This window comes from Danio rerio, chromosome 17 (assembly GCF_052040795.2).
Source record: "Danio rerio strain M-AB ecotype USA chromosome 17, GRCz13ab, whole genome shotgun sequence".
Classification (NCBI taxonomy): domain Eukaryota; kingdom Metazoa; phylum Chordata; class Actinopteri; order Cypriniformes; family Danionidae; genus Danio; species Danio rerio.
Window position 1 is genome coordinate 28746438 of NC_141037.1, and position 27607 is coordinate 28774044.

Consider the following 27607-nt stretch of genomic DNA (forward strand, 5'->3'; position numbering starts at 1 on the left):
ACAGTTTGTTCAAGCATGTGTCCTTTTATACAAAGATTTAATTTTGAAGATCACTTAAGACTCCCTACTTTTTATGAGAAAAGACTACTTCATAATAACAACCCTGCTAGGGAAAGAATATCAAACGAAACAACCTGACTTTCTTAGAAAATTCATTGAAGATTCACCAATTAAATAAAACAGAAGTAATTAACATCAAACACAGCCACTACAGCGTTTTAATCCATTTTACAAAAAAAAAAAGAGAAAAAAATGACAATAGCTTGATGCTTCAATAACTCTACAGTCCTTAATACACACACAGCAAAAAAAATAAATAAAAAATCATGTTCTTTCTCAGTAAATCTTGCTTTCCTATGCAAATACCTAAAGATAAATTTACTCACTAAGTAAAGACAGAAGAACTTTTTTTTCTGTAGAACTGATCAAAATGAACAAATTCTAATTTAAGATTTCCCACTTAGATATGCTTAGCATATATAGCAGGTTTGGCATGCTGTCCCGGGAGAGAACCCTGAGCTCAGAGATATTTAAGCCCAGGGCTCCCGGTCAATAAGCATATCAGGAGATCCGAGATCAGGTAGGTCTTGAGAGCTCCCCCTTTAGAAAAGGGAGGAAAAGGAGGAGATGGAGTGGAAGGGGGGATTTGTCTAAAACGAAGATAGAGCAGTAAGGAGAAAATGATCCATTTATAGTAAACTAGGATCATTCTGTCTGGATTATTACTGATTACAGATGAGGGCCGCTCAGTAGTGCTCAATCATATAACTCCTCTCCAAATTAGTTTATGAAACTTCACTTTGATTAATATTCAAATAGAAAATACATGCTCTAATGACACTGATAGATATTTGATCTTAGTTTAAGCATAAAATCAATTTTTTTCAATTTCACAGAAAATAAAGTTTATATCTTTTGTATATGTACATATGTAACAATTAATGCCATTACTACTCATAATTTAAATTTAAATGGGTAATTACTAGCTGAAATAATGTTTTTCAGATAGGCGGAAGACAAAAGATGGTTTACGGAATGAAACTGTTTAATGGTTCTAAAATCAGCTTCAGTTTAATTCAACAACAACAACTTTGGTTTGGTTGAGAAAGACTAGATGATGTCAGAAACTTTAAGACCCCCCTTAAAAGGTGCAGTATGTAGGATTGACATAGTTGTTGAACTAGGTTTTGCAGTACTAATTTTTCATGAGGAAATATTTTACATATTACCAGTTTAATGGCTAATATGAGTTCAGTCGAATGAAAATGTTCATTGTGAAAAGAAGGCGTGGCACCCTTCCCGCCCCTAGACCCAACCGTCATTGGTGGATTATCAAATCGTACTAAATTGTACAAATTCCAATTAGCCACCCAATCAAATAGATGACATGCAAACACAGGTTGCCGGATTGATGACACCAAAAGTAGCGAACATGCCTGAGAATCGAGCTTTACAATGCAAGCTTCTCAGCTAATGTTTGCATTTATTCATTCATTCTTTTTGGCTTAATCCCTTTATTAATCGGGGTCGCCAGAGCGTAATGAACTGCCAACTTATTCAGAATATGTTTTACAAAGCGGATGCCCCTCCAGCCGCAACCCAACAATGGGAAACACCTGCACACTCTTGCATTCACACTCATACACTATGGCCAATTTAGCTTATTCAATTCAGCGGTAGCGCATGTCTTTTAACTGTGGGGAAAACCGGAGCACCCGGAGCAATGGGGAGAACATGCAAACTCCACACAGAAATGTCAACTGACCCAGCCGGGGCTTAAACCAGCGACCTTCCTGCTGTGAGGCAATCATGCTACCCACTGCGCCACATTGCTGCTATTTTTACATTTACAATATTTATATTACATGTGTATTCAAAACACTTAATGTGGAATTTTAGAACTCTGAATCTATGTCTTATTTCAAAGGCTGTTACGACTTATAGTTTGCATTTCAGCCGCGACTGCATATATCAAGACAGCCTTCATACTAAGGCAAGCAGCAGTGCTGAAATATAGTTAAAGTGGCAGTGGACAGGTTATAGAGACCAAAACAAAGACAAAACTTAAAACATGGAGAGCAAATATTCAAAGGAGAAAAATTGACTTCAGATTTGTTTTTCAGAAAGACGATGATGTTTCTAAAGCATCTGCAAACATATTATGTTTTTTTCTGCTTTAGAAGATTCAACTTACATACAGTACAACACCTTTAACATAGAAAACAAGTAGGCCTATGTCTGTGATCTCTGATTCATAGTTCATCTCTCCCCTCTGTAATAGAGCAGGTCACACCGGTGCCCTTTAACCCACAGTATCCCTTTGGCACCTTGTGCAGGTACTGCTGGTGATAATCTTCAGCGTAGTAAAAAACTGTGAGCTGCCGGATGTCTGTGGTGATTTCGCCCAGGCCTTTCCTGCTCAGAGCCTACAAAAACAACAAACACAAACACAGTAAATGACGACACCTTCTGGATATCAAGAGGGTAAATGTGCTGACTCTAGGGAGAAGCAACTCATTTCGAACTGAAATGACACTTTGTTGTGCGAGTGCCTGTGTATGTGTGTATGATGTTAGGCTGAATGTCCAGAAGTCTTTTAAAGGGACATGAATGAACTTATGTCTCCCTCTAGGGGTCACAATCATAAACTAAAAACTGCTTTAGGTAGTGCTAGTACAAACGGAGAACAAACGAACTTTGAAGATCAGTCGCAGTATTTTTGAAGCTCACATGTAGACCTGAGGGAGCTGTCAATATAACCGAGAGAAAGACTGTAGTTAAGATAACTTTGGCAGAAACTGTCATTTCTGAACTGTATGTAGTTTCGGATCTCATCCTCTAGGTGGAGACAGAAGACAGACGTCTAGGTCGCTTTTGATGTAATGTCTAACAAAAGAGGCTGCATGTGCACCAGAACAGCAGGATATTATTATAACAGGCTGGATGTAAACAAAAACAAAGATGTCCGCACAACACGAAGCCCACATTCACTATATGCGTTTGATTTCATATTCTTTCTACTGTATGTAATGTAATTTTTAACAGCAAAAGGCGTCAGATTTTTATTATTAGATTATAAAATGGGTAAAAATCCTACAGTGGAAAGACAGATGAAGACACAGAAAACATTTAGCCATGCTCACATAAAGAGATACTTGATAAGATTAATAACAGAGCTAGTTAGCATAATTAAAAATAATTATTATTAATGGCAACTATAATTTTAATTAATATATTATATTGCATTTGTAAATTTTAGCTTTTAACAAATTTAAATCAGTCCACCACAAAAAAAAAAGAAAAAAAAAATCGGTATTGGTAATACTCTAATCCCTTTTAGTTATTAATAAATTGTAATATATATATATATATATATATATATATATATATATATATATATATATATATATATATATATATATATATATATAATTATATCTATAATTTATTATACTATAATAATAATAATCAAATAGTACTTTTTATATCATTTTTTATAAATTTTGTATTTCAGTTTGAATTTCTAATGTATTATTTAACTCTGCTATTATTATAACTTATAATATATAACTATAAATATAATAATATAATATAATAATAGAAATGTATAATATAATAAATAACTAAAATTTTTGCTCTCATAATTTTATTGTTATTATGATCTAAAGTTATTACTTTTGAGTATTCTAACAGAAAAAATACTTACAAAATAAAGCATTTTTAGGTGTAACTTTTCATAAATAAATGTAGTCCATGTACGTCAGTTCTAATTTTTGATTATTATTAATCTAATGACTTCCCATTTGTGTTAAAAAATTCTTCTCAATTCTCATTCTAATTGACCAACAACATGGTCAAAATGATCAAAAGCTATCTAAATGAATTAATGTCACACACTTTTTTCTAAAAATACAAATAAATAACAATTCTCAATGTTTGTGTTAAGCTTTGACTTGCGTGCAAATCAAAATAACCACCATGATAGATACAATTAGGATCAGTTTTCCAAGCCCTGTTTATAAACCTTTAAATTGTCCAAACTGGATTAAATACAATAGCATGCATTAAAAGAAGAAGTTTGGGAGAAAAGTGTGTGTGTGTGTGTGTGTGTATGCTGTCATAGAGCTGGTGCTGTCAAAGCTCAGTGGTCTGAGTCTCTGCACTGGAGGAGAACATTTCTGTGGACACTCAAGCAAACAGACAGAGAGAAAGAGAGAGAAAGATATTACATAAGCATTTGCATATTTGAATATGCTTCATCCGACTCTGATGACTCAACTAATGCCACTAAGTGTTTCTGCATCCTCACTCACACACACAATTATTAGTTAAAGCATTTTCTGGTGTATTCCTGATCTAAGTTTCAGACCAAAAATTTCATTCATTTTCCTATCAATTTTAATTTGAATTGTATCGTATTTCTCTGCTGGCCTCTTATTTGTGCATATCGCTGTTTACACATCTGCACACTAACAAACCTGTACATGCTAGCACACAGCCCCTGCGTCAGTTTTAACTAAAACAGCGTGTCCTACTTTTAACATTCCAACATAAATAAATCATACTAATGCAGCTCTTTCTATGAACTAAATGTCTACACAGCTAAAGAATCAAATATAGAAATCGTAAAAGTGTTTTAACTTAGCTAGTAAGCTACTTGCTTCTAGTTTATCTCTGTGCTAAAAGTTACAACACAATTTCCCCATATCAGAAGCTGCATATTTCTCTGCACATTCACAAACCTGCACATGCTAACTCAGTCACGGTGTAAAAGATTCAATAGTGTCTTTAGCTTAGCAAGTAAGCTAAATTCTTCTAGTTTAGCGTCTCTGCTAAAAGCTACAGCATCTTCCACATATCACACACTGCTTCACCAACATAAAGGGATGTGTAGGTGTTTATATACCCATCTATACGCATGTGTGATTTACTTCAGGCTAAACATATGAGAGGGCGACGGTGCAATATAAAAACCCACAGTGCATAGGGCCAAGGCTGCTCTCTGCATGTTCTGTACATTTTCTCCACACACGTTTCGTTTGTATGTTAGCATGAGAGTGTGTGTCAGTGTGATATAGTCAGGAATCCATTTTGTCATCCTTGGCTGTTCCTGCATTTTGTGAGAGGGAATAAGGCGGTGGAGGGTCATGTGACCTGAGAGAGAAGACGGATCAAAGTGTGAGAGCATGAGCGAGATTACATGACACTGAACAGACAGAGAGAGATTTTGTTTTTAGATGGAGAGCTTTTGGGAACCTGAGGCAGGCAGCACTAGAGACAGGCATTTTAGAAGAAGATTTAGTCTATTTAGGACAGTTTCTACTTCGTTTGTGATAACAGCATGGCCCGTTCAGTTATCTAAATAGCTAACTTGTTTATAATAATCAAAAGCTATATTTTCCCTGTGGTTCTAGAGCTCCTCAGTATCTCTCATTTTGAAGTTATTCCCACATGCAGTTCAAAGCCAATTTAGCTTCAATAAACAGAAATATTTTATATTGAAACTGCACATTAAGCCATTGACGGAATCGTGAAATTCAAACTGTTAGTTGTCAGTCAGTTACACTATACATACATTTTCTATTTAGCTTGGTTTTTGGTTTATAAAGTGAACAAACAAGCTATATTTGGTGTTACGCCTATGTTGTCTTTATTTCATTTAAAATGCTGTATATATATATATATATATATATATATATATATATATATATATATATATATATATATATATATATATATATATATATATATATATATATAGATATATAGATATATAGTCACCTTGGAATTATAAGGTTCTATCTGCGTTCTGAATGATTTTGAGATAATGAGCTTTAAAGTTTTTGTATTCCATAAGAAACGGTATGTGTGTAAAAATTGTTTTTGGAATAAAAAGTCTTAAAATGTAAGCAACTTATAAATAAGCATCCCATATGGTAAGTAAGTTTTCAATTAATAAGAATATGTCAATTACTTAATTTTGACAAAAATGTCAGATAGAACCTTATAATTCTAAGGTGACGATATATATATATATATATATATATATATATATATATATATATATATATATATATATATATATATATATATTTTTTTTTTTTTTTTTTTTTCCCTGCCCTTGGCTAAGTTATGAATGAAAAGTTTTTTTTAATTTATTTATTTATTTTCTACTGCTGTACCCTTTGCATATTTGTATCTATACATTTTCCTGTATTGTTAAAAAGACCTAACATGTGTTACTTTTATCTATGTTATTTTATCGATCTTATTATCATATATTTTTTATTTGTTTTGTGTTTTTTATATTGACCTTAATGCAAGAATATGTTGCACTGCTGCTAGATTGAAGCAGTTGATGTCTAATGATTCTATGAATTTGGTGCTGTGGCTCTCTGACTAATATCTATCAATAAAAAAACTTAAGTTAAACTAAAAATGCTGTATTTATGAACTATTTACAAATGAAAATAAACTATTGAATATTTTTACTATTTAATAAGTTTACTACACCATTCAAAGTCCAAAAAAGATTTTAAATAATATATGTAAATAAGATTGATTCTGGCCTAGCTCAATCAATCCTTCCATCCATCCATCTAATGTATATGCACAAATATAATATTTAGAAGCATCCAATAGAAAATATTATTTTAAATGAGAGATTATGATGGGTGTACTCATATGCTATCAGCATATGAGTACACCCCTCATAATCTCTTGTAACCCTCGGTAGACAAATGTATTATAAGATTTAATCAATGGACCAGATGCTCAGAAGTCTAAATTCCTCCAAAGAGAGAGAAGATACAACAACAGTGAAGGACTCGGACACAGAGGTAAGAATATTAAAAGATTGTATTGTAAAATGTTCACAGAAATATATATAAAAATAAATAAAAATAAATAAAACAAATTCTAGATTTTTTCACACTTATCTAATGACCTCAATCTTATTTACACTCTCTAATAACACTTCTCTTTCTTCACAGGCTATATCACTAATAAGGTAAGTTAATATTGTTGTTTTTCTGTTTTTCTATTGTTAAGGCTAATATTATATTTTGGTTACTATTATAACAATAATATAATATTAATATGCTAATAACAGTACTATATTAAAGGTTTGCAAGTGTAAGTTAATAATACAATATTAAAATTGTATTATTATTTAACATATAATCAAGATTTCCCTTCTTAAATCAGTTAACCTCTCTCTATAAAGATTCAAAAATTTCAACGAATGAACACTCTAAAGGAACAATGTACAAATAAAATAAAAATGAAAATAAAACATTCACTTAAAACATTTCAAAATGTTCCAAAAGTCCAGTAAAGGTGATAAACTTTCAAAAAGATTCTTTTGCAAAACAACTAGGTTGCAAATTCAGTTCCAGAGATCCAGGATGTTGCACTTGTGAGTGTGTTGTAAATTTACACTCCTACCATGACGTTGAATAGGTTTTACTTTGTATCTTTTCAACAGGTGTATCCAAAGAATCCACTTAATGGGAGGCTCGCCAGTCCAACTCCACAATTAGACATGCCGATGGAAGTTGAGACAATCCAAATCCAGAAAAAGTTCAAACTTCAATTAATTCGAATCCAGAGCAGATCACATCCAGCAACTGACGTCAATAGAACATCTCACCGATGAAAAATCAGAAGAAGATGCACAAACGAACAAAACCAAGGAAAAGAAAAAAAAACCTGGCCTTGAAAACACAAGGCCAAAGAAACCATTAGCATTTTACAGTGTATGCATTATCTCAGCTAAACACATTTCTAAATAAACAGCAACAGTAAATAACCATGTATATGCTTCTCTCTGCTGAATTTCTGTGTTTTTCCTATTTCTCTCTCCTATTTGGCATTTTCTTTTTACAAATGACAGCATTTTACTTAAACTTTCTCACTTAAACTTTACACAATCACTTGTATAATACTCTGTATAATACTTTGTTTTTACTAGACCAAACAAATGGTTAATTAATGAAACACATTTTTCGACACTAGTTTAAATCATGTTATAATGAATACAATAATAAATAATAAAAACACAAACTCACCAAGGAAATCATTCAAAATCAAAACGAAACAAACAGGAAAACTCCAGGTGGCACTCGTGTGCAGATTTCACTCTCAGAGACAAATCTTGTCTTTTTTCTCTCAATCCTTCATTAAAAATATATGATTGAAATCATGTCAGCATCTTATTAATGGTCAATTTTCACAATTAATACGCATTAAACATTAAAAGATGTAAATCTAATAGTTATATTACTGTTATTAATATAACAACTTACATCTCTGCTTTCCCTTGCGAACCCTGAATCACCATAGCAACGGTAAACACAAGCTAACAGACAAGCGAGATTTGTTATTGTTTGGAAAAGCTGATCTGCTGCTATAGTGTAAGGCACGATGATGTCATTCTAAAGCACTATTCCCTTGAATGCTGTATAATACTCTATTATAAATTATTTATATAAGTAAATAATTTTAATGTATATTATTTAATCGAGTATTCTGCCAATGTTTTTCCTTATATTTCTATTTGCTCTATTGCTGTATACTACCCACTAGTAACCTGGGTTACACATTCCCCCCCTGAATTCAGGCACGTCCTCGGGCATGTACGGGGTTGGGTTGTCACTGCAACTGGAAAAGGGTCTGGCACAACAAAGGGCTGATCTCTAGTGAGTATGGGTTCTTCTAACGATGTGGTAAAGGCAGAACTCAGACCTTGTAGTAAGGACTGAATGACTAGTGTCAAGGGATTTCCTAGTTTATGATATTCAAACCTATTAGGAGGTCTACATTGCCTTTTTGAGCGTCTAGGCCCACTGGTATCTAGGTCTTCATCCACTATTGGCTGGTTACTTGAAACATTTCTGACATGAGGATTTTGATCATTAGAATGGGATACATCAACAGGATCTAATTCAAGCGCCCTTCTATGGATCTGTAGTTCAACACTATTTCCACTTCTTTCAGGTTCAATTTCTTTGGGGTCAATATCAGCAGGGTTCAGCACAGGTAAGAAATTCTCATTGACATCATCTCTTTGATTCTCTGTTAAGTCTTCTTCTAGTCTGGAATCAGGTAAGGTTTCTTTTTCAGGGTTCACCACGACAGGGAGTGGTTCAATGGGCTCTATGCCAGGTAAGTTCCTTACAAGCACAGGACTTTGTGATGAAGGTAACACAGTCGTTGTAATGGATTCCAACTGGCGTCCTGCATTTCTAATATATAGAGAGTCATCCTCAGATTCTGACTGATCACTCATTTGATGTTCTTTGGGAGCATATTCTAGAGCAGAGCTAGACCTAGTTCTGGGCTTACGTTGAACATTTGGAGGACTCATTTCTTCAATTTCATTTTCAGACAAATATCCACAAGGTCGAAGTAAGTCTCTGTGTAAAGTTCGAACTGGACCGGTCTTTCCGTCAGGCTGGACTACATATACTGGGAGATCTCCAGCTTTACGGATAACTACATAGACATCTGGTTCCCATTTGTCTGCCAGTTTGTTCTTTCCTCTTAGCCTCAAATTTCGCACAAGGACTTTATCTCCCACATCAAGAGTAGAAACAACCACATGTTTGTCAAATCTGCGCTTGTTACGTTGGGCTACTTTTGCAGAGTTTTTGATGGCAATTTCATAGCTCTCTCTTAAACCTTCTTTCAGATCTTTTACATACTGAGAGTGGGATTTGGTAGAACGATCCACAGGTAACCCAAAGGCTAAGTCGACTGGCAGCCTGGGCTGTCTACCAAACATAAGTTCATAGGGAGTGTATCCTGTTACATCATTTCGAGTGCAATTGTAGGCATGCACCAAAGGCTTGACAAACTCCTTCCAGCATGACTTCTTTTTGTTTTCAAGAGTACCCAACATTTGGAGAAGGGTCCTATTGAATCTCTCCACTGGATTTCCTCTTGGGTGGTAAGGAGTAGTTCTCACTTTGTGTATACCTGCGACGAGACATAGCTCTTTGATGAGGCTTGACTCAAAATCTCGTCCTTGATCACTGTGCAGTCTTTCCGGAAATCCATAATGTACTAGAAAGTTTTCCCATAAACATCTAGCCACAGTCTGTGCCTTCTGGTTTCTGGTAGGCACAGCCACCGCATATTTGGTGAAGTGATCTGTAATAACTAATATATCTTTGGTGTTACTCTGATCTGGCTCTAAAGACAAGAAGTCCATACAGACCAACTCCAAGGGTCTGGTAGTCTTGATGTTCATCATTTCAGCTGCTTTTTCAGGAAACGCTTTTCTACGTACACATCTCTCACATGTCTTAATTTTCTCTTCCACAGATGATGACATTTTTGGCCAAAAGAATCTGGTTCTGACAAGGTCAAGTGTCCTCTCCATGCCCATGTGTCCCATATCATTATGGAGACTCTTCAACACTGTTCCACGTAAAGCTACAGGTAAGGCTAATTGATAGTGAGTGCTTTCCTGATCTTGCTTCTTCCTATAAAGCAATCCATCCCTTAATTCTAATCTGTTCCATTCCCTTATCCACAGAGTAACAGCAAGCGACTGGTCTTTTGAACTAGAAGGTTTTTCATTCCGCTGTAAACAATCGATAATGAATTTGAGATCAGGATCCATTCTCTGCTGTCTCTTTAACTCCTCGTTAGACAGGTAAGGAATGACTGGAAGACCATGCTCATTTTCTTGTTCAAACGCATTTGGTAATACATCTGCATGCAGGGCTAAGGACTCAACAAGGGCAATGGAAGGGTTGGAAAATTTGCATTTATGTGAGGAATTTCCAATCTGATGTCGATCACAGATGGCTTTTATGGCCTCTGGGAGGATAAGAGAATCTTCAACTCCAAATTCATCTAAATGATGAAGGGTAAACTGTTTAATTCTCTCTCTCTCTTTCTGAGATGCAGGGTCATCTAAAAGCTCACCATGTGGTCGTCTTGAAAGGCCATCTGCATCACAGTTTTGACTTCCAGCCCTATACTGGAGCTTGAAATTGTAAGTGGACAGACTTGACAACCAGCGATAACTGGTAGCATCAAGCTTTGCAGATGTCAGAATGTAAGTTAAAGGGTTGCTATCAGTTACGACCACAAATTCTGTTCCATACAAATAGTCACTGAATTTAGATGTGACTGCCCATTTAAGAGCTAGAAATTCTAGCTTGTGAGCTGGATACCGGCTTTCACTTCTTGTCAACCCTCTGCTTGCAAAAGCAATGACCCGCATTTGTCCCTCTTGTTTCTGGTATAAGGCTGCCCCAAGCCCAGTGGTACTGGCGTCAGTATGCAGAACATAAGGAAGCTTTGGGTCTGCAAATCCCAGAACAGGTGCAGAGGTGAGTTTCTCAATAATCATGTCAAAGGCTTGTTGACAGGGCTGATTCCATCTGTTTCCGAATTCCTTTTTGGGGTCCAGATATTGCTTATTCTTGTTCTCTTGTAGGTGACGTTTTTGAAGAGGTGGATACCCTACTGTGAGGTCATTAAGGGGTTTGATTATCTTGGAATAATCCTGAATGAACCTCCTATAGTATCCAGAAAATCCCAGAAAAGATCTTAATTCTTTGAGATTTCTTGGTCTTGGCCAGGTTTTTAGAGCCTCGATTTTCACTGGATCAGTCTCCACTCCATTGTCTGATACAATATGACCAAGGTATCGAACAGAAGTCTGGAAAAACTTGCACTTTTCAGGCGATAGCTTCAGTCCATATTCTTTGAGCCTTTTCAAAACGTGCATCAGCCTTGATTCATGCTCTTCTAAACTTTCAGAGAAAATGATCAGATCATCGATGAAGACCAACACCTCTTTTCTATTCAAGTCACCCATGCATCTTTCCATCAGCCTTTGAAACGTACTTGGGGCATTGGTAATGCCTTGGGGCATCCTATTGAACTCCCAGAACCCCAAGGGACATACAAAGGCAGTTTTACTTTTGTCAGCTTCCTCCATCTCAATCTGATAATATCCTGATTTTAAGTCAAGGACAGAGAACCATTTTGAACCAGTTAGTGCTGAAAAGACCTCTTCCAGATTTGGCAGGGCATAGGCATCTTTAATTGTTTGTGAGTTCAGCTTTCTGAAGTCAATGCAAAGACGTACAGAATTGTCTTTCTTTCTTACAACTACTATGGGGGAGGCAAAGGGGGATTCTGACTCTCGGATAATTCCAGCTGCTAACAAGTCTTGCAAATGTTTTCGTACTGCATCAATGTCCTGAGGATGTATGGGTCGAGGTCTGTGTTTGAAAGGAGTCTCATCATTAAGCTTTATTCGGTGAGTGACTTTGTTTGTATGTCCATAATCTAAGTCATGCAAGGCGAAGACTTCAGGCATGGAATTTAATTGATCCATTATTCGTTTCTTCCATTCAGGTGTCAATGGGGAATTTTCAAAGTCAAATTTGAGATTGGAACAAGCAGAAAGTTCTTTATTGACAGTGCTGGAATTTACTGGCCCACTCTTTATTACTTCTTGGACTGCCCGCAATTCAGCAATTATAGTTCTGGGATAGATGGTAATGTCGGTCTGAGTTTCATTCCGTAACACAACTGGTAACTGTTGATTCCTTTTGTTGGGTAAGGAATGCAAACAGCTGGCAACTAGCAAACCACCAGGTAAAGCGGGTGAAGTTGGTGACTCTAGAGCTACACATTTCCCTACATGAGGACAATTAACTAGAACATGTCCATCAAGAACCACTGTACATCCTGCAGGTACTACCTCTGGAACATGTCCCTTGAATTTGATACAGCCCACTACATCAGCACTTGCTTGTTTGTATCTTGCTTCTAACACTTTTTGCACTGCACGGTAACCATGGAAGTTAGATTGAGGAAAGGAAGCAGATTGTTGAACATAGTTACTGTAAAGAGCATCTAATGAATTTGTGCCAATTAGAACTTGGGGAGTGTTCATCAAATCTGGGACTACCAGGGCTAAAGTGGGCACTTCTGTCTCTGTTCCAAGGAACTCTCTGGGAAACTTAAGAGTCAATTCCACATATCCAAGATAAGGCACTGTTTGACCATTTGCCCCTTCCACTTCCAGCAAGTTATCCAATGATTTAAGTGGACAATTTGATAAATTATCTTGATAAAATGACCAGGGAACAGTAGTTACTTGGGACCCTGTGTCCAGAAGGCAGGAAACTCTTTTATTACCAACAGTTATTTGGGCAGTACACTTCACTCCCACTAATCCTCTTGGTAAATTTCTCAAAGGGGGTGCGTCACACGCATTTTGGTTGAACAATTGTTTACGTTTCTCAGGGCAATTATTATTTCTCTTAGTCTCTGTATGCCCCTCTACAGAGACCGTCCTCAGTTTAAAGGATTCATTATTGCTACTTGTTGGGTATCCCACTGGGCTTGTCGCTCCCTTAACTTGCGTTTTTTCTCAGCAACTTTAGTAGGGTCAGGAGCATTACTACAGCTGCTGGCAAGATGACCATCTTCCGCACATCTAAAACAATACCCCGGACGAGGTCTACTTTCAGGTAGTTTACTAGCTCTGTAACAATCTGTTGCTCTAGGTTCAGGCAGCAAGTTTCTGGTGCGGTTTCTATACATATCAGGGGCAGACAGTTGAACCTTTAAATCAGCAATCTGTCTCTTTAAGTCAGCAATTTCAGTTGCTTCTACATCACTTTTAATTTTTGGAGTGGCTGTAGTTTGCATGGCTGTAATCTGTGCCTGTAACTCAGTGACAACATTTCTCAGCTCACTCACTTCATCTGGTTTTGCATTTTTTTTCTTTTCTTTCTGGCTTAAAGGCTTTTGCAGTGCAACAACTTGAGCTTGAAGTTCACACACTTGCTTTGCGAGAGATGTGTCAGTTTGATCATCCTGCATTTCACATTGGTGGGCAGATATCTGGTGAGCTGACAGTCTGAATTTCGAGGGGGCAGAATAGTGTTTATTTAGCCCTAAATGTTTTCTCATTCTTTCTTCTTTAGAGGCATTTTTATCTTCTTCTGTACGGATGAGAACTACTAATTCTGCAAATGAAGGAGGAGTGGCTTTTCTCCTTTCTAATTGAAGGTTAGCAATGAGGGAACTGTCCCAACAGCCGCGACAAAACTGCTTTAGAAGATATCGGTTTCTCTCTTCTTCAAATATCCCACCTCGTCGAATAGCTGTGCTTAAGAGTACTTGTAATCTGTGCAGGTAAGTTGAAGGCTTCTCACCATTGTTTTGGAAGCTATTCATAAATCTGGCTAATAACTCATCTCCGTCTTCTACAGAGCCATATACAGACTCCAGCAATTCCAGATATACTGCAGGTAAACTGTTAGGTGAGACATGTTTAACAATATCTGCAGCAGGGGGAAGCAGACTGTCTATGATTCTTCTGGCTCGATTTAAGTCAGATATAGAAGGATCTGTCAGTAGGAGATCAACACTGGCACGCCAAGTGTCAAAGTCTGGCTCATTAACAGGTCTAGGAATTTTTCCAGAGAAAGATCGGAGGCGAAAAGAGGTATGGTGCATTGGAGCTGTGTCATTTGTGCGGACAATGTGCTCAACTACTACCTTTTGCACGCTAGGAGGATCAATTATATCCATGGTAAGTGCTGGATGGGATGACACTGTTACTGTGGGTTTAGTACTTCTATGGTTAAGGCTTTCCTTGGACAGGTTTTTTGAATTTGTTGATTCAACTTCATGAAATGGTAAAATTCTAGATGAAGGAAAAGCTGTTTGTTCAGTAATCATACTTTGTGATATGACTGGGGACAGCAGTCTATTTGGTGAACTGACTGTGCTACGATCAAGTATTTGAGAACGTGCTGCATTTGGAAATTCAAGCTTTTTATCCAAAACAGGTAGTGACTCAGCATGAGAAGGACCAAATTTAATCTTCAGTAACTCTGTTTGGAGTACTTCCTCAATGGATTTCCCACTAAAACTAGCAATGTTTTGCAATTCCTCCAGATATCCATTAGTAGCACTATCACTAGCAATATGGGGGTAAACGCAGCTTAAAGCACGTACCATGAAAGTGGTACTTGGGTTTGACATACTAACTACAGTTAAAGGCAAAAGAGGCATCAATGTTTTCATCGCGGAGTTATGTGTAAACTCTATGATAGCATGTCGATGAAACTCACAGTCAGGGTCATCAATTAGAAGATGTCGGTTAATACTTCCATATCTTAAAAGCCATGACTCTAAATCTGAGTCTGTCTCAGTCAGTGTCATTCCACCCACAATCACTGTTTTTGAGATATCTACATTCTCTTTTTCTATGATATCCATGACGTTAAAGTTCTCTCCGATTTGTAATATTTATAGTGAACTCGAATACTGTAATTAGACGCTGTTGTTGCAATCTCTCTCCTGGCTGGCTCTCGCCACTTTTTGGTATGTAACCCTCGGTAGACAAATGTATTATAAGATTTAATCAATGGACCAGATGCTCAGAAGTCTAAATTCCTCCAAAGAGAGAGAAGATACAACAACAGTGAAGGACTCGGACACAGAGGTAAGAATATTAAAAGATTGTATTGTAAAATGTTCACAGAAATATATATAAAAATAAATAAAAATAAATAAAACAAATTCTAGATTTTTTCACACTTATCTAATGACCTCAATCTTATTTACACTCTCTAATAACACTTCTCTTTCTTCACAGGCTATATCACTAATAAGGTAAGTTAATATTGTTGTTTTTCTGTTTTTCTATTGTTAAGGCTAATATTATATTTTGGTTACTATTATAACAATAATATAATATTAATATGCTAATAACAGTACTATATTAAAGGTTTGCAAGTGTAAGTTAATAATACAATATTAAAATTGTATTATTATTTAACATATAATCAAGATTTCCCTTCTTAAATCAGTTAACCTCTCTCTATAAAGATTCAAAAATTTCAACGAATGAACACTCTAAAGGAACAATGTACAAATAAAATAAAAATGAAAATAAAACATTCACTTAAAACATTTCAAAATGTTCCAAAAGTCCAGTAAAGGTGATAAACTTTCAAAAAGATTCTTTTGCAAAACAACTAGGTTGCAAATTCAGTTCCAGAGATCCAGGATGTTGCACTTGTGAGTGTGTTGTAAATTTACACTCCTACCATGACGTTGAATAGGTTTTACTTTGTATCTTTTCAACAGGTGTATCCAAAGAATCCACTTAATGGGAGGCTCGCCAGTCCAACTCCACAATTAGACATGCCGATGGAAGTTGAGACAATCCAAATCCAGAAAAAGTTCAAACTTCAATTAATTCGAATCCAGAGCAGATCACATCCAGCAACTGACGTCAATAGAACATCTCACCGATGAAAAATCAGAAGAAGATGCACAAACGAACAAAACCAAGGAAAAGAAAAAAAAACCTGGCCTTGAAAACACAAGGCCAAAGAAACCATTAGCATTTTACAGTGTATGCATTATCTCAGCTAAACACATTTCTAAATAAACAGCAACAGTAAATAACCATGTATATGCTTCTCTCTGCTGAATTTCTGTGTTTTTCCTATTTCTCTCTCCTATTTGGCATTTTCTTTTTACAAATGACAGCATTTTACTTAAACTTTCTCACTTAAACTTTACACAATCACTTGTATAATACTCTGTATAATACTTTGTTTTTACTAGACCAAACAAATGGTTAATTAATGAAACACATTTTTCGACACTAGTTTAAATCATGTTATAATGAATACAATAATAAATAATAAAAACACAAACTCACCAAGGAAATCATTCAAAATCAAAACGAAACAAACAGGAAAACTCCAGGTGGCACTCGTGTGCAGATTTCACTCTCAGAGACAAATCTTGTCTTTTTTCTCTCAATCCTTCATTAAAAATATATGATTGAAATCATGTCAGCATCTTATTAATGGTCAATTTTCACAATTAATACGCATTAAACATTAAAAGATGTAAATCTAATAGTTATATTACTGTTATTAATATAACAACTTACATCTCTGCTTTCCCTTGCGAACCCTGAATCACCATAGCAACGGTAAACACAAGCTAACAGACAAGCGAGATTTGTTATTGTTTGGAAAAGCTGATCTGCTGCTATAGTGTAAGGCACGATGATGTCATTCTAAAGCACTATTCCCTTGAATGCTGTATAATACTCTATTATAAATTATTTATATAAGTAAATAATTTTAATGTATATTATTTAATCGAGTATTCTGCCAATGTTTTTCCTTATATTTCTATTTGCTCTATTGCTGTATACTACCCACTAGTAACCTGGGTTACACTCTCATTTAAAATAATATTTTCTATTGGATGCTTCTAAATATTATATTTGTGCATATACATTAGATTAGGAATTACTAAAGCCAAATACAGAGCTAATCTACCAAAATAATAAAGTAAATAATAAATAATAGAGTAGCCTAAATTTAAGTCAGGGAAAAATCAAGAGAAAAAAGAAAAATCTATCAAACTTTGTTGAAATAGTTTTTGAAACATTTAGCTTGAATCTAAATGTATAATCTATTTCTAAAGATGTTCAGTGACTAAAATATTACTTAAATAAATATATCTGTTTAATAAATTATTTTTTTTCAAATACACCAAAAATACTGTATTTAATTTATATTCAATGGGTAATAGATAAAAAAAACATACGTTTTTAAAATTGGGTGTACCCATTTACGCTAAGCACCACACACATGCACGCACACACGCACTCGCGCACACGCGCACACACACACACACACACACACACACACACACACACACACACACACACACACACACACACACACACACACACACACACACACACACACACACACACACACACACACACACACACACACACACACACACACACGAAGTCAGAATTATTAGCCCCCCTCCTTTGAATTTTGTTTTTAAATATTTCCCAATATTTTTTCTTCTGGAAAAACTCTTACTTGTTTTATTTCAGCTAAATAAAAGCCATTATTAAACTTTTTAACACCATTTTAAGGTAAAAATTATTAGCCCCTTTAAGCAATTTTTTTTCCCGATAGACTACAGAACAAACCATCGTTATACAGTAACTTGCTTAATAACCCTAACCTGGCTTGTTCACTTAATTCACCTAGTTAAGCTTTTAAATGTCTCTTTAAGCTGTATAGAAGTGTCTTGAAAAATATCTAGTCAAATGTTATGTACTGTCATCCTGGCAAAGATAAAATAAATCAGTTATTAAAATTATTATGTTTAGAAATGTGTTGGAAAAATCTTCTCTATGTTAAATAGAAATTGGGGAAACAAATAAACGGGGTTTGATAATTCAGGGGTGCTAATAATTATAACTTTCGATATATATATATATATATATATATATATATATATATATATATATATATATATATATATATATATATATATATATATATATATATTATATAGTAATGTTTTAAGGATCTTTTTAAAAATAAATAAGTACACATTTGATGTCTGCAGCATAACACATGCATAAAAACAAAGAAAATGCACAAACTTCCATTCAAATCCCCAAAATAACTCAGAAAGTGCCTGACTGCAGCAGAACTGCACCTCCACTCCATCTTGCTTTGCTGCACTCTCTTTCACTACTGAATAAAAACTCTTTGATGTTCTGCAAATTCCTACATTTCATTACAGCAGCCCTCCCTCCTTCAACCACGGCTCTTAAAAGAGTGTCTCTTCCTCTCCTCGACTGTCCTCGCTCATGCCACAGTTTTAGGAGACTCTGATGGAGTGCAACTCTCAGTGGGCTCTAATAATTCATTTGCCGTCTGCGTGTGATGTGATGCCGCTGTCGGATTCATCACCTGAATTTGACCTGATGGAAGTGTCCTCAATCAGGCCTCATCAATCTCTTCACACGGTTTTTCATTTCTGTGTCGCTCTCTTCAAATGCGCAAGACAATCAGCCATGCTTTTACAAGGTATGAAGGGCACATAAACAAACGACACATTCCTTAATACTTCAGTAATATTGTAGGCTAACATGTCTAATCTCATCACTGCGGCTTATGTAACAGAGACGTTCTTCGAAACCACTTCAGACCGTCTCTGCACTTAGACAGAAGAGGATCAGGAGAAGAGCACAAACAACAACTGCAAGCGGAAAAACCATCATGTCTAGGGGATGTTTTGGCTTTTAATCAATACATTTAAAGTTATTTTATGCAAACTGGAGGCATATGATCAGTCCAGTAAATGCTAGTGTACAGCATTTACACACCATACACAAGAATTAGACAAAATGTCAACAATTGTGTTACTGGTATTTACACAGCCAATGTCAGTTTTCAGATCACTCGGTTTACGCTTCTCAATATAACATTCAAAAGTTTTTTTTTATTCAGCCAGAATGTTTAACAAGAATGATCACAAGTAAAGCTAAAAATTATGTTAATCCAACAAAAGATTTCTATTCTAACCAATGCTGCTTTATGATCTTTTTTTACATCAAGAAATTATGCACAATTGTTTTTTAAAAATCCAATTATTAGAAATACTATGTGTGTGTGCAATTGCACTGAACATTTTCACAGTATGTCTGATATTTTTTCTTCTAGAAAAGTCTTATTTGTTTCATTTCAGCTAGAATAAAAGCAGTTTTTAATTTTGTAACAAACATTAAGGTCAAAATTATTAGCCCCTTTAAGCTATATATTTTTAAAATTGTCTACAGAACAAAACATTGTTATACTATAACTTGCATATTTATTCTAACCTGGTACATACATAACCCTTACATACATACATACACACACACAGATATATACACACATACATACATAGATACATATACACACACACATACATACATACGCATGCACGCACACACACAATCATTTTTCTATGTATTATTCTATTAATTATCTTTCAGTGTAACAGATTTATGCAATTGTATAAAAATAACACTTTTAATCCAACTATACAAATTAGTTTTGTAATTTATACAAATTTTAAAACAATAAGTACATTTATTACAAAATATGCAAAGCAGTTTGATGCCAAGTGGGTAAAACATTGAGGTTTTTAGTATAAGAACAAAATCAAATTTTAAAATTGAAAGTTCATTAATATGTTGACGCTTTCATGTAACCCTTAAATAAAAACTTTTACATTTTTCCCCGCAAGTATTTGTTTTTTTTATGTGCCAGTCACCAGCAGCATTTTTGATGCTTTTCACCTAAATTTCACAGCCTTCTGAGAATATTCTGCTATGAGCATTAATATATCAAAATAAACAACTGAGCCTCTGCTTTTAAACAAACAAAATATTTGTTCCATTTCACATGCTCATGTTTTATCAGCGCTTGAAAGCAGATGAAAGAGATACGGTAACAAATGACTTTTGATCCAAATATGCCTGACAAACATTACAATGAATTACATATTTGTTCCTCTTATCAGGCAAAAAATGTATGATAGCCTTTTTTTTACAGATAAAAATATAATTAGCATACATTCTAATGAACAGACAAAATGGTTTAGTATTATTCTGATACTTAAAAAAGCCCATATTGACCCCCAGCTGACTGCAGTGTTTGGGGTTCACTCTCATCCATCAGTGATGTGTGTGTTATTGGGGTCAGCGGGGCCGTCAACATCACGTCCGTTTCGCTCTTCTGATCTGATTGCGTCCCTTTAACCACAGCTGCCCCCCACAAGCCTGACCTTTCACCCCTGACACGCACAAGGCCAAGGCCAAGAGGGGTCACCACCGCCTCCTTCCCCTCGCAACCAAACCGCATCTGAGCCCCGAAGCGAGAGCCATGACAAGAAGACCACAGTGACGGTTTACCGCAAACTCTTGCAGCTCCCAAAACAAAGAAGCCTCACGCTAGTTGGACAGAGCTAACAGTCCAGTCATCCAGATGAGCATCCACAACGCATCTCTCTGACAGGTGTGGGCGCTCGCCGTTTGACAGCGGACAGTTTGAGAGAGGCTGGAAACGTGACAAGAGCTTCTGGGGAGGTGATGGGGAGAAAACTACTGGATAAATATGCAGATTTTTTGCTGAAGTAAATTTGGTTGTGCAGTCATGTAGTTAAACTGAGCCCAATTGTTAAATGTTAGATGCATTTTTGAAATATGATTTAAAAAGAAGTCAATGTTGCTGTATTTCTTCGTAAAAAATGTATTTATTATTACAATTTTAAATAGCTATTTACTTTAATATATTGTAAAGTGCAATTCATTCCTGTGATTCAAATTTTCAGCATCATAATATCAACTGTCTCACGATCATTCAGAAATAATAGTAATATGCTAATCTGATGTGCTAAAATTAGTTTAACTACTACCATTGTTAATAGTTTGTGGACATTTCTTGGTTCCGGATATTTAGTAATTTTTTCCCCCAAAAAAGGTTGCATAAAGGTTGCATTTAATTTTAGAATTTAACATTTAACAGTATGTGTACTTGACATGGACTTGCCTAAGATCATCTTTGATTTTATAAGGTAACTATATGGGTTAATGATAGTTCAAGGTTCAAGGATAGCAGATTTCCTGTAATGCAAAGGCTTAGACAGTTGTAGTCAAAATTATTATTATTATTATTTTTTATTATTATTTTTTTTTATATTTTGCAATATGATGATTAACAGAGTGAGGAAATTTTCACAGTATGTCTAATAATATTTTTTCTTCTGGAGAAAGTCTTATTTGTTTTATTTCGGCTTGAATAAAAGCAGTTTTTAATAAAAAACAAACCATCGTTATACAATAACTTGCCTAAATACCCTAACCTGCCTAGTTAGCCTAATTAACCTTGTTAAGCCTTTAAATGTCTCTTTAAGCTGTATAGAAGTGTCTTGAAAAATATCTAGTAAAATATGTGCTGTCATCATGGCAAAGATAAAATAAATCAGTTATGAGAAATTATTTATCAAAATTATTATGCTTAGAAATGTGTTAAAAAAAGTCTTCTCTCCGTTAAACAGAAATTGGGGAAAAAATAAACAGGGGGCTAATAATTCAGGGAGGCTAATAATTCTGACTTCAACTGTATGTATGTCCATATGTTAGTAATATAAGATCAATAAAGGCTATATAACAAGTGATGGTAAAGTTTGTGTGTGTGTGTGTGTGTGTGTGTGTGTGTTAGTGTGTGTGTGTTAGTGTGTGTGTGTTTGTGTGTGTGTGTGTTGAAATACTGCACCTCCTGGTACATATGTTTGCTCTTCATGGCCAGATCTTGCTGTTCTGGGCTGTAGGTGTAGATGGCAGAACGGTACTGTGTGCCATGGTCATTCCCCTGTGCCATTCCTAAAAACACACAATCATGCTTTAGAACACTTTAAACACTCACACCTTAAGAATCTGTCACATTATGCCAGTCTTTCTAATTATTTTTTCTGCAATTAGGACGATGCAATCGATTCTGCTGCAATGTCACAAAACACAAAAATGAAATAATTCAAAGTATAATTTAAAATAGCAGACTTTAAAACATTTTCCCATCTTAATATCTGAAAATATATCTGTTTTGCAGTATTTCCCAGTCATTTTTTCATTCCAATGAATTAGATTTTTTTTCTGCAGAACTGGATGTCGTCCATCTTGCCTTTAGCTCTGTGTGCTGTGCCTTCTGTAGCTCCTCTTTTCAAATGCCAAAACTCTGTGCTCTGATTGGCTGATCTTACAAAGTGGCAGAGCAACAGTCACTGACCTTCCCTGTGACCCTGAGGCCGGTGTGTCACCACAGTTGCCAAACACATCCTTACGCCAAATTACACTGGAGAACTGTTCCAGAATGAAGTATTTGGGTCCTTCATTACCTCTACAAATCACTGAATATACTACACAGTGAGAATATCAAACCAAAACTTCACCATCTGCAAACCAACAACGCTGGACAATACTAGACTTTTAAAGTTCTTCACGAATTGAAGGGATCGTTCATCCAAAGCTGAAAATTCTGTCATGATTGACTAACCTTCCTATTGTTCCAAACCAGTTTGACTTGAACAGAAAGGATGATATTTTGATGAAAGCTGGAAAGCTGTGACCGATGACTTCTATTATTGCAGTGGTCCCAAATATTTTTATCACAGCGGACCGGTCAATGCTTGACAATTTTACCTGAGACAATTTTCATTTATTTTTATTAAATAAATTTTTTTTGGCAGGGGCGGGGGGATGTTTATCCTTAATGCATAGGATAGTAAAAAGCATTGACGGGAAAGCATGGGGGGCATAGAGAGGGGATGGATCGACAGAGGACCTTGAGGTGGGAACCGAAGTCGGGTCGCAGAGAGCACTGGCATGCATGTGTCAACGCACTAATCACTACTTTACTGGCACAGACCCAAAGACATCAGTTTTTTTTTCCATATTTTGCTTGCTTTTGGTTTCAATTTTGCAATCTAAGTGACTAAGATATAACCAAGACAATATGGTTATTTTTCAAAACAAAAGATTTTTTTCAAAACAAAAGATCATTTAGACTCGGATAATAAATTAAACCGAAATAAGAGTGACTTCATGTGCGGCCTCATACCAATTTATCCACAGATCGGTACTGATCCGCAGCCCAGGGGTTGGAGACCACTGCATTATAGTATTTTTTTTTCTTCTATGGAAGCCAAGGTTAAAGGTTTTCAGCTTTCTGCAAAATATCTTATTTTGTGTTTAACAAGAAAGAAACTGTTGTGGACCTACTTAAAGATTAAAGAATAGGATCCACTAATACCCCACATACTTTTCTCTTGCATTTCAAGAGAATAAAACGTTTAAATTGGGGGTCAGCAATCTTAGTCAAGGAGGGCCAGAGTCCCTGCAGGTTTTAGCTCCAACTTGCCTCAACACACCTGCCTGGATGTTTTAAGTATACCTAGTAAGACCTTGATTAGCTTGATCAGGTGTGTTTGATTAGGGTTGGAGCTGAAATCTGCAGGACACGGGCCCTCCAGGAACAAGTTTGGTGACCACTGGTTTAAATTAAGGTCAACCATACAATAATTTTTTATCTTACGCCAGACTTTATTTAATTGATCAAACATTACGTATAAATGGAAATATACGCTGAACTGTGCAGTATTAAGATTCCAAATAAACATTTAGCATTTTAAAATATTTAGAAATCAAACGTATTTATGGCAAACTTGATGATCCTTTAGATATTATTCCAATATTTTGATTTGATCCTTTAGAAATATTTTGTTTAAATAAAATAATTAACAAATAAAAATAATTAAATAATAAATTAAATTAATCAAATAACTTATGATAATACTGGTTTCCCAGGGATGGGTTGCGGCTGGAAAGGCATTCGCTGCCTGAAAAAAAAAACGTGCTGGATAAGTTAGCGGGTCATTCCTCTGTGGCAACCCCAGATTAATAAAGTGACTAAGCCAAAAAAGAAATGAAGGAATGTATGTTTAATACTGGGCAACATGGTGGCTCAGTGGTTAGCACTGTCGCCTCACAGCAAGAAGATCACTGGTTTAAGTCCCATTTAAGGCATTTCTGTGTGCAGTTTGCATGTTCTCCCCGTGTTCACGTGGGTTTCTTCCGGATGCTCCAGTTTCACCCACAGAGCAAAAACATGCTCAATAGGTGAATTGAATATACTAAATTGTTAGGTTGCAGCTGGTAGGGCATCCGCTGTGTAAAACATATGCTGGATAAGTTGGTTGTTCATTAGGCTGTGGCATCCCCAGATTAATAGAGGGACTAAGCCGAAAAAATGAATGAATGAATGAACTGTAGTGTATGTAAAATTACACTTTCTATTATATAGCAAAAGACTTTATTTTCATGTTAAGTGAGTTTAGTTAATTTGTTTAGAAATGCTGTTAAGCAATGCAATTCAGACATACTAAAGTGGTGTTGCTGTGTCCAAATATATCAAAACCTCTTACATCAAGGAGTTAAAAACAAAAAGGCAACCACGAGCACTCAGTGTACCCTAACAGAGACAGTGGAGGGCTTCTTTTTACAGCCTCCATCACAGCGCTTAGTTATTATTGATGATCCTCCCTGTTCGAGCTGAATAATACACAGAATCTCTCCTCTCTCACACACACAAGTGCACGCACACACATGAACAGATGTGTCGTCAGCACACAAACGGGCAGAAGCTGACTCCATAAATGTCACACACAGTCACTCTCTACCGCAGGAAAACTATTTCTGTTAATGCAGAGGTCAAGAAGCGTCACCCTCTGCTTCAGAGCGAGGGAAGAAAGGGGAGATTTACTATGTGTACTTGTGAGGGAGTAAGCTAAACACTCATATGAAAGCACAGGCGCGCTCACACACTCAGCATCAAGCTGATAGACACCAATCCTCTAAGACAGATCTGACCAATCCAGACTTTTAAGATGTCAGCACATTTTTTGGCGGATTTGTTGTTGAAAAGGAAAAGATAGAAAGCATATATTTATTAGTTTTCAGGTTTTGGCAGGAAAGAGCTTGTGGACTTAGTTCTGAAGTAACAAGATTTTTTTGCACTCAAAACCTGACAAACACAATCTTAAATCAATGAGGTTACAAGTAGACATACAAAGCCAGTTCTAACGTTGACCAAAAAAAATCTAATATTTGCTGGTAATTACAGCATAAAAAGAGATTTATACATTTTATTTTTAAATAGTCCGATCATTTTTGACAGGGAACACCATACGTGGTTAACCAGATTTTTTTTTTAAATTGCAAAAAAAGTACCAAAATATCCCCAAAATTTGAGAAGTAGCTATAACCAGGGTTCGCAAATTCTGTAAAAACAAATCCCAGGGTAAATTTGAACTGAAAACAAAGACTAAATAATACTCAGACAATTCTTATAAGTGACTTATTAATTCATACTGTACACTAGAGGGCACCCTTGCTCAGAAAGTCCTTGAGAAAGACTCACAGTAGTTCAAAACACATTAGCTATGTTTCCATCCAAAAATGCAAATTAACTTCATGCGTAAAGCTGGAATATGCAAATAACGCAGCGTTTCTATCTAACGAGTCAAAGAGAGCAAAATAGTCACTTCCTGATGAACTGCCGCTCATCATCAACAGTAAAGACGAAATTTGCTGCGGTAGAAGAAGCTGTGTGAATCTTTTACTTTTAATAAATGACTTGTGCCACAGAAGACAATGTCGACAAGTAATGAACACATGGTGGCGTTTGAAGGCGTCAGACGTAGAGCACAGATACTCTTGACTATTCTGGAGGTAATTAATAATATAACACTAATAATGAAATGGATAATGGTTTTAGAATGTCTATAGCAACATTTCAGATGTTATACAACGTGTTCACAGCCTGCTGATTAGTCTATTCACACACATTTGTATCATCACATGATCTCTTATAACAAAATCAAATGACCTTTTTTAAAGTGCATGCTGGAATTTGTTCTGTAAAAGTGTTTCCATCATAGTTTATCTGCATATTTTCTTATCGAATAAAAGGTATATCCTATTTAGTTATGTGCATATGCTTTTTTATTCAAAGTATACCGCAATTTGGAAAAGTCTTTAGGTTTAAAAAGTTTTTAAAAGTCAAAATTTTCTGCAATACTGTTCCTAAAGTATGTGTACAACTGTTTATTGATGTTTTTTTGTTTTGTTTTTTAGGACAACAGAATCTCCAGCAGAAAATATATCTAAAGATGCTATTTTAAATTGCAAAAGAAATCTGTTTTTTAAACGAACGAATACAGTAGAAGTCTGACATGTTTACTCATCCAAAATGTTCTAAATGTTTCTCAAAATAAAATATATAGTGTTCAAAATGGAAAAAAAAAGTTTTAATTTTTTACCCGGACATTTAATAAGAATATATTATAGAGCAGTAATCATAATACAGTCATACCGCAAAACCCTGATATTTTTATCCAATGTTATCATACCATCAGAATCTTATAATGGCCCATGCCTAGCTTATATTAACCTCCAAAATGCGAATAAGAATAGGAGAATAAAAACGGAGCTATTGACTTTGCAGGACACCGCCTCTTACTTAGCTAAAAATCTGCGGTTAAAGAGTTTTAACAGATGAATCAAGAAAATCAACAATTGCCAAGGTGTATCTGTTCTTTAAAGCATATGTCTATGCTAAATGATAATTGCCTCCATCACCTGAAAAAAAACAACAACTTCAACTGGATTTTGTGATAAGAAGCCACACCAGTTCACAAAAGTGAGTTACATTTAATACCCAACTAATGTATGTATGGACAATATGTAGTACGTATGTATGGCTGTTGTTCTCATAAATGCTCATTTTTAATATTCTCTATTTAGTGTACTTGTTCCTTTTGTATGCAAAATTGAGATTGAAAATATGGCCTATAAAGGTACTGTGACACAATGTTACTGTGATTTCTTTTGGCTATGAAATTCGTGAAATAAAAAATCTTAGATCGCAACAGTTAAAATACACTTGGAGGTCACTATTAACATTGATTTATGAAACTAAATAGCACATTAATCTTAAATAACGTAGAGATTTGTGAAAACATGTCAATGCATAGTAAAATGATATATTATTTTCATTTTTAGGTGAATTAAAAGCGCCTTGCACCAAGCGAAGCCCGTGGCCTGACTCTGAAAATCTCTCCACGTCTTTTAGAAGCTCAATTTTACTGTCACACAAAATATTAATCACAT

The 27607-nt window shown here is 35.4% G+C and overlaps 1 protein-coding gene and 1 long non-coding RNA gene across 6 annotated transcripts in view; both read right to left on the reverse strand.

The window, feature by feature from the left end:
* Nucleotides 1-204: 204 nt before the first annotated feature.
* Nucleotides 205-27607, reverse strand: part of msrab (methionine sulfoxide reductase Ab) — a 79272-nt gene continuing 51869 nt past the window's right edge. For all 5 annotated transcript variants that reach the window (XR_015513435.1, XM_087290628.1, XM_087290629.1 and 2 more), the window contains 2 exons: nt 22158-22264; nt 205-2426 (listed from right to left, as the gene is read on the reverse strand). Coding sequence is in view for 4 of the 5 variants with exons in the window: in XM_087290628.1 (XP_087146754.1) it covers nt 2253-2426; nt 22158-22264 (281 nt within the window). In the remaining variant the exon portion in view is untranslated. The remainder of the gene's footprint in view (nt 2427-22157; nt 22265-27607) is intronic.
* On the reverse strand, nt 6841-8421 carry LOC141378577 (uncharacterized). The gene is made up of 3 exons (XR_015513436.1): nt 8307-8421; nt 8070-8175; nt 6841-7715 (listed from the first exon to the last, which is right to left on the reverse strand). It is a non-coding gene; the product is annotated as an uncharacterized LOC141378577 (long non-coding RNA).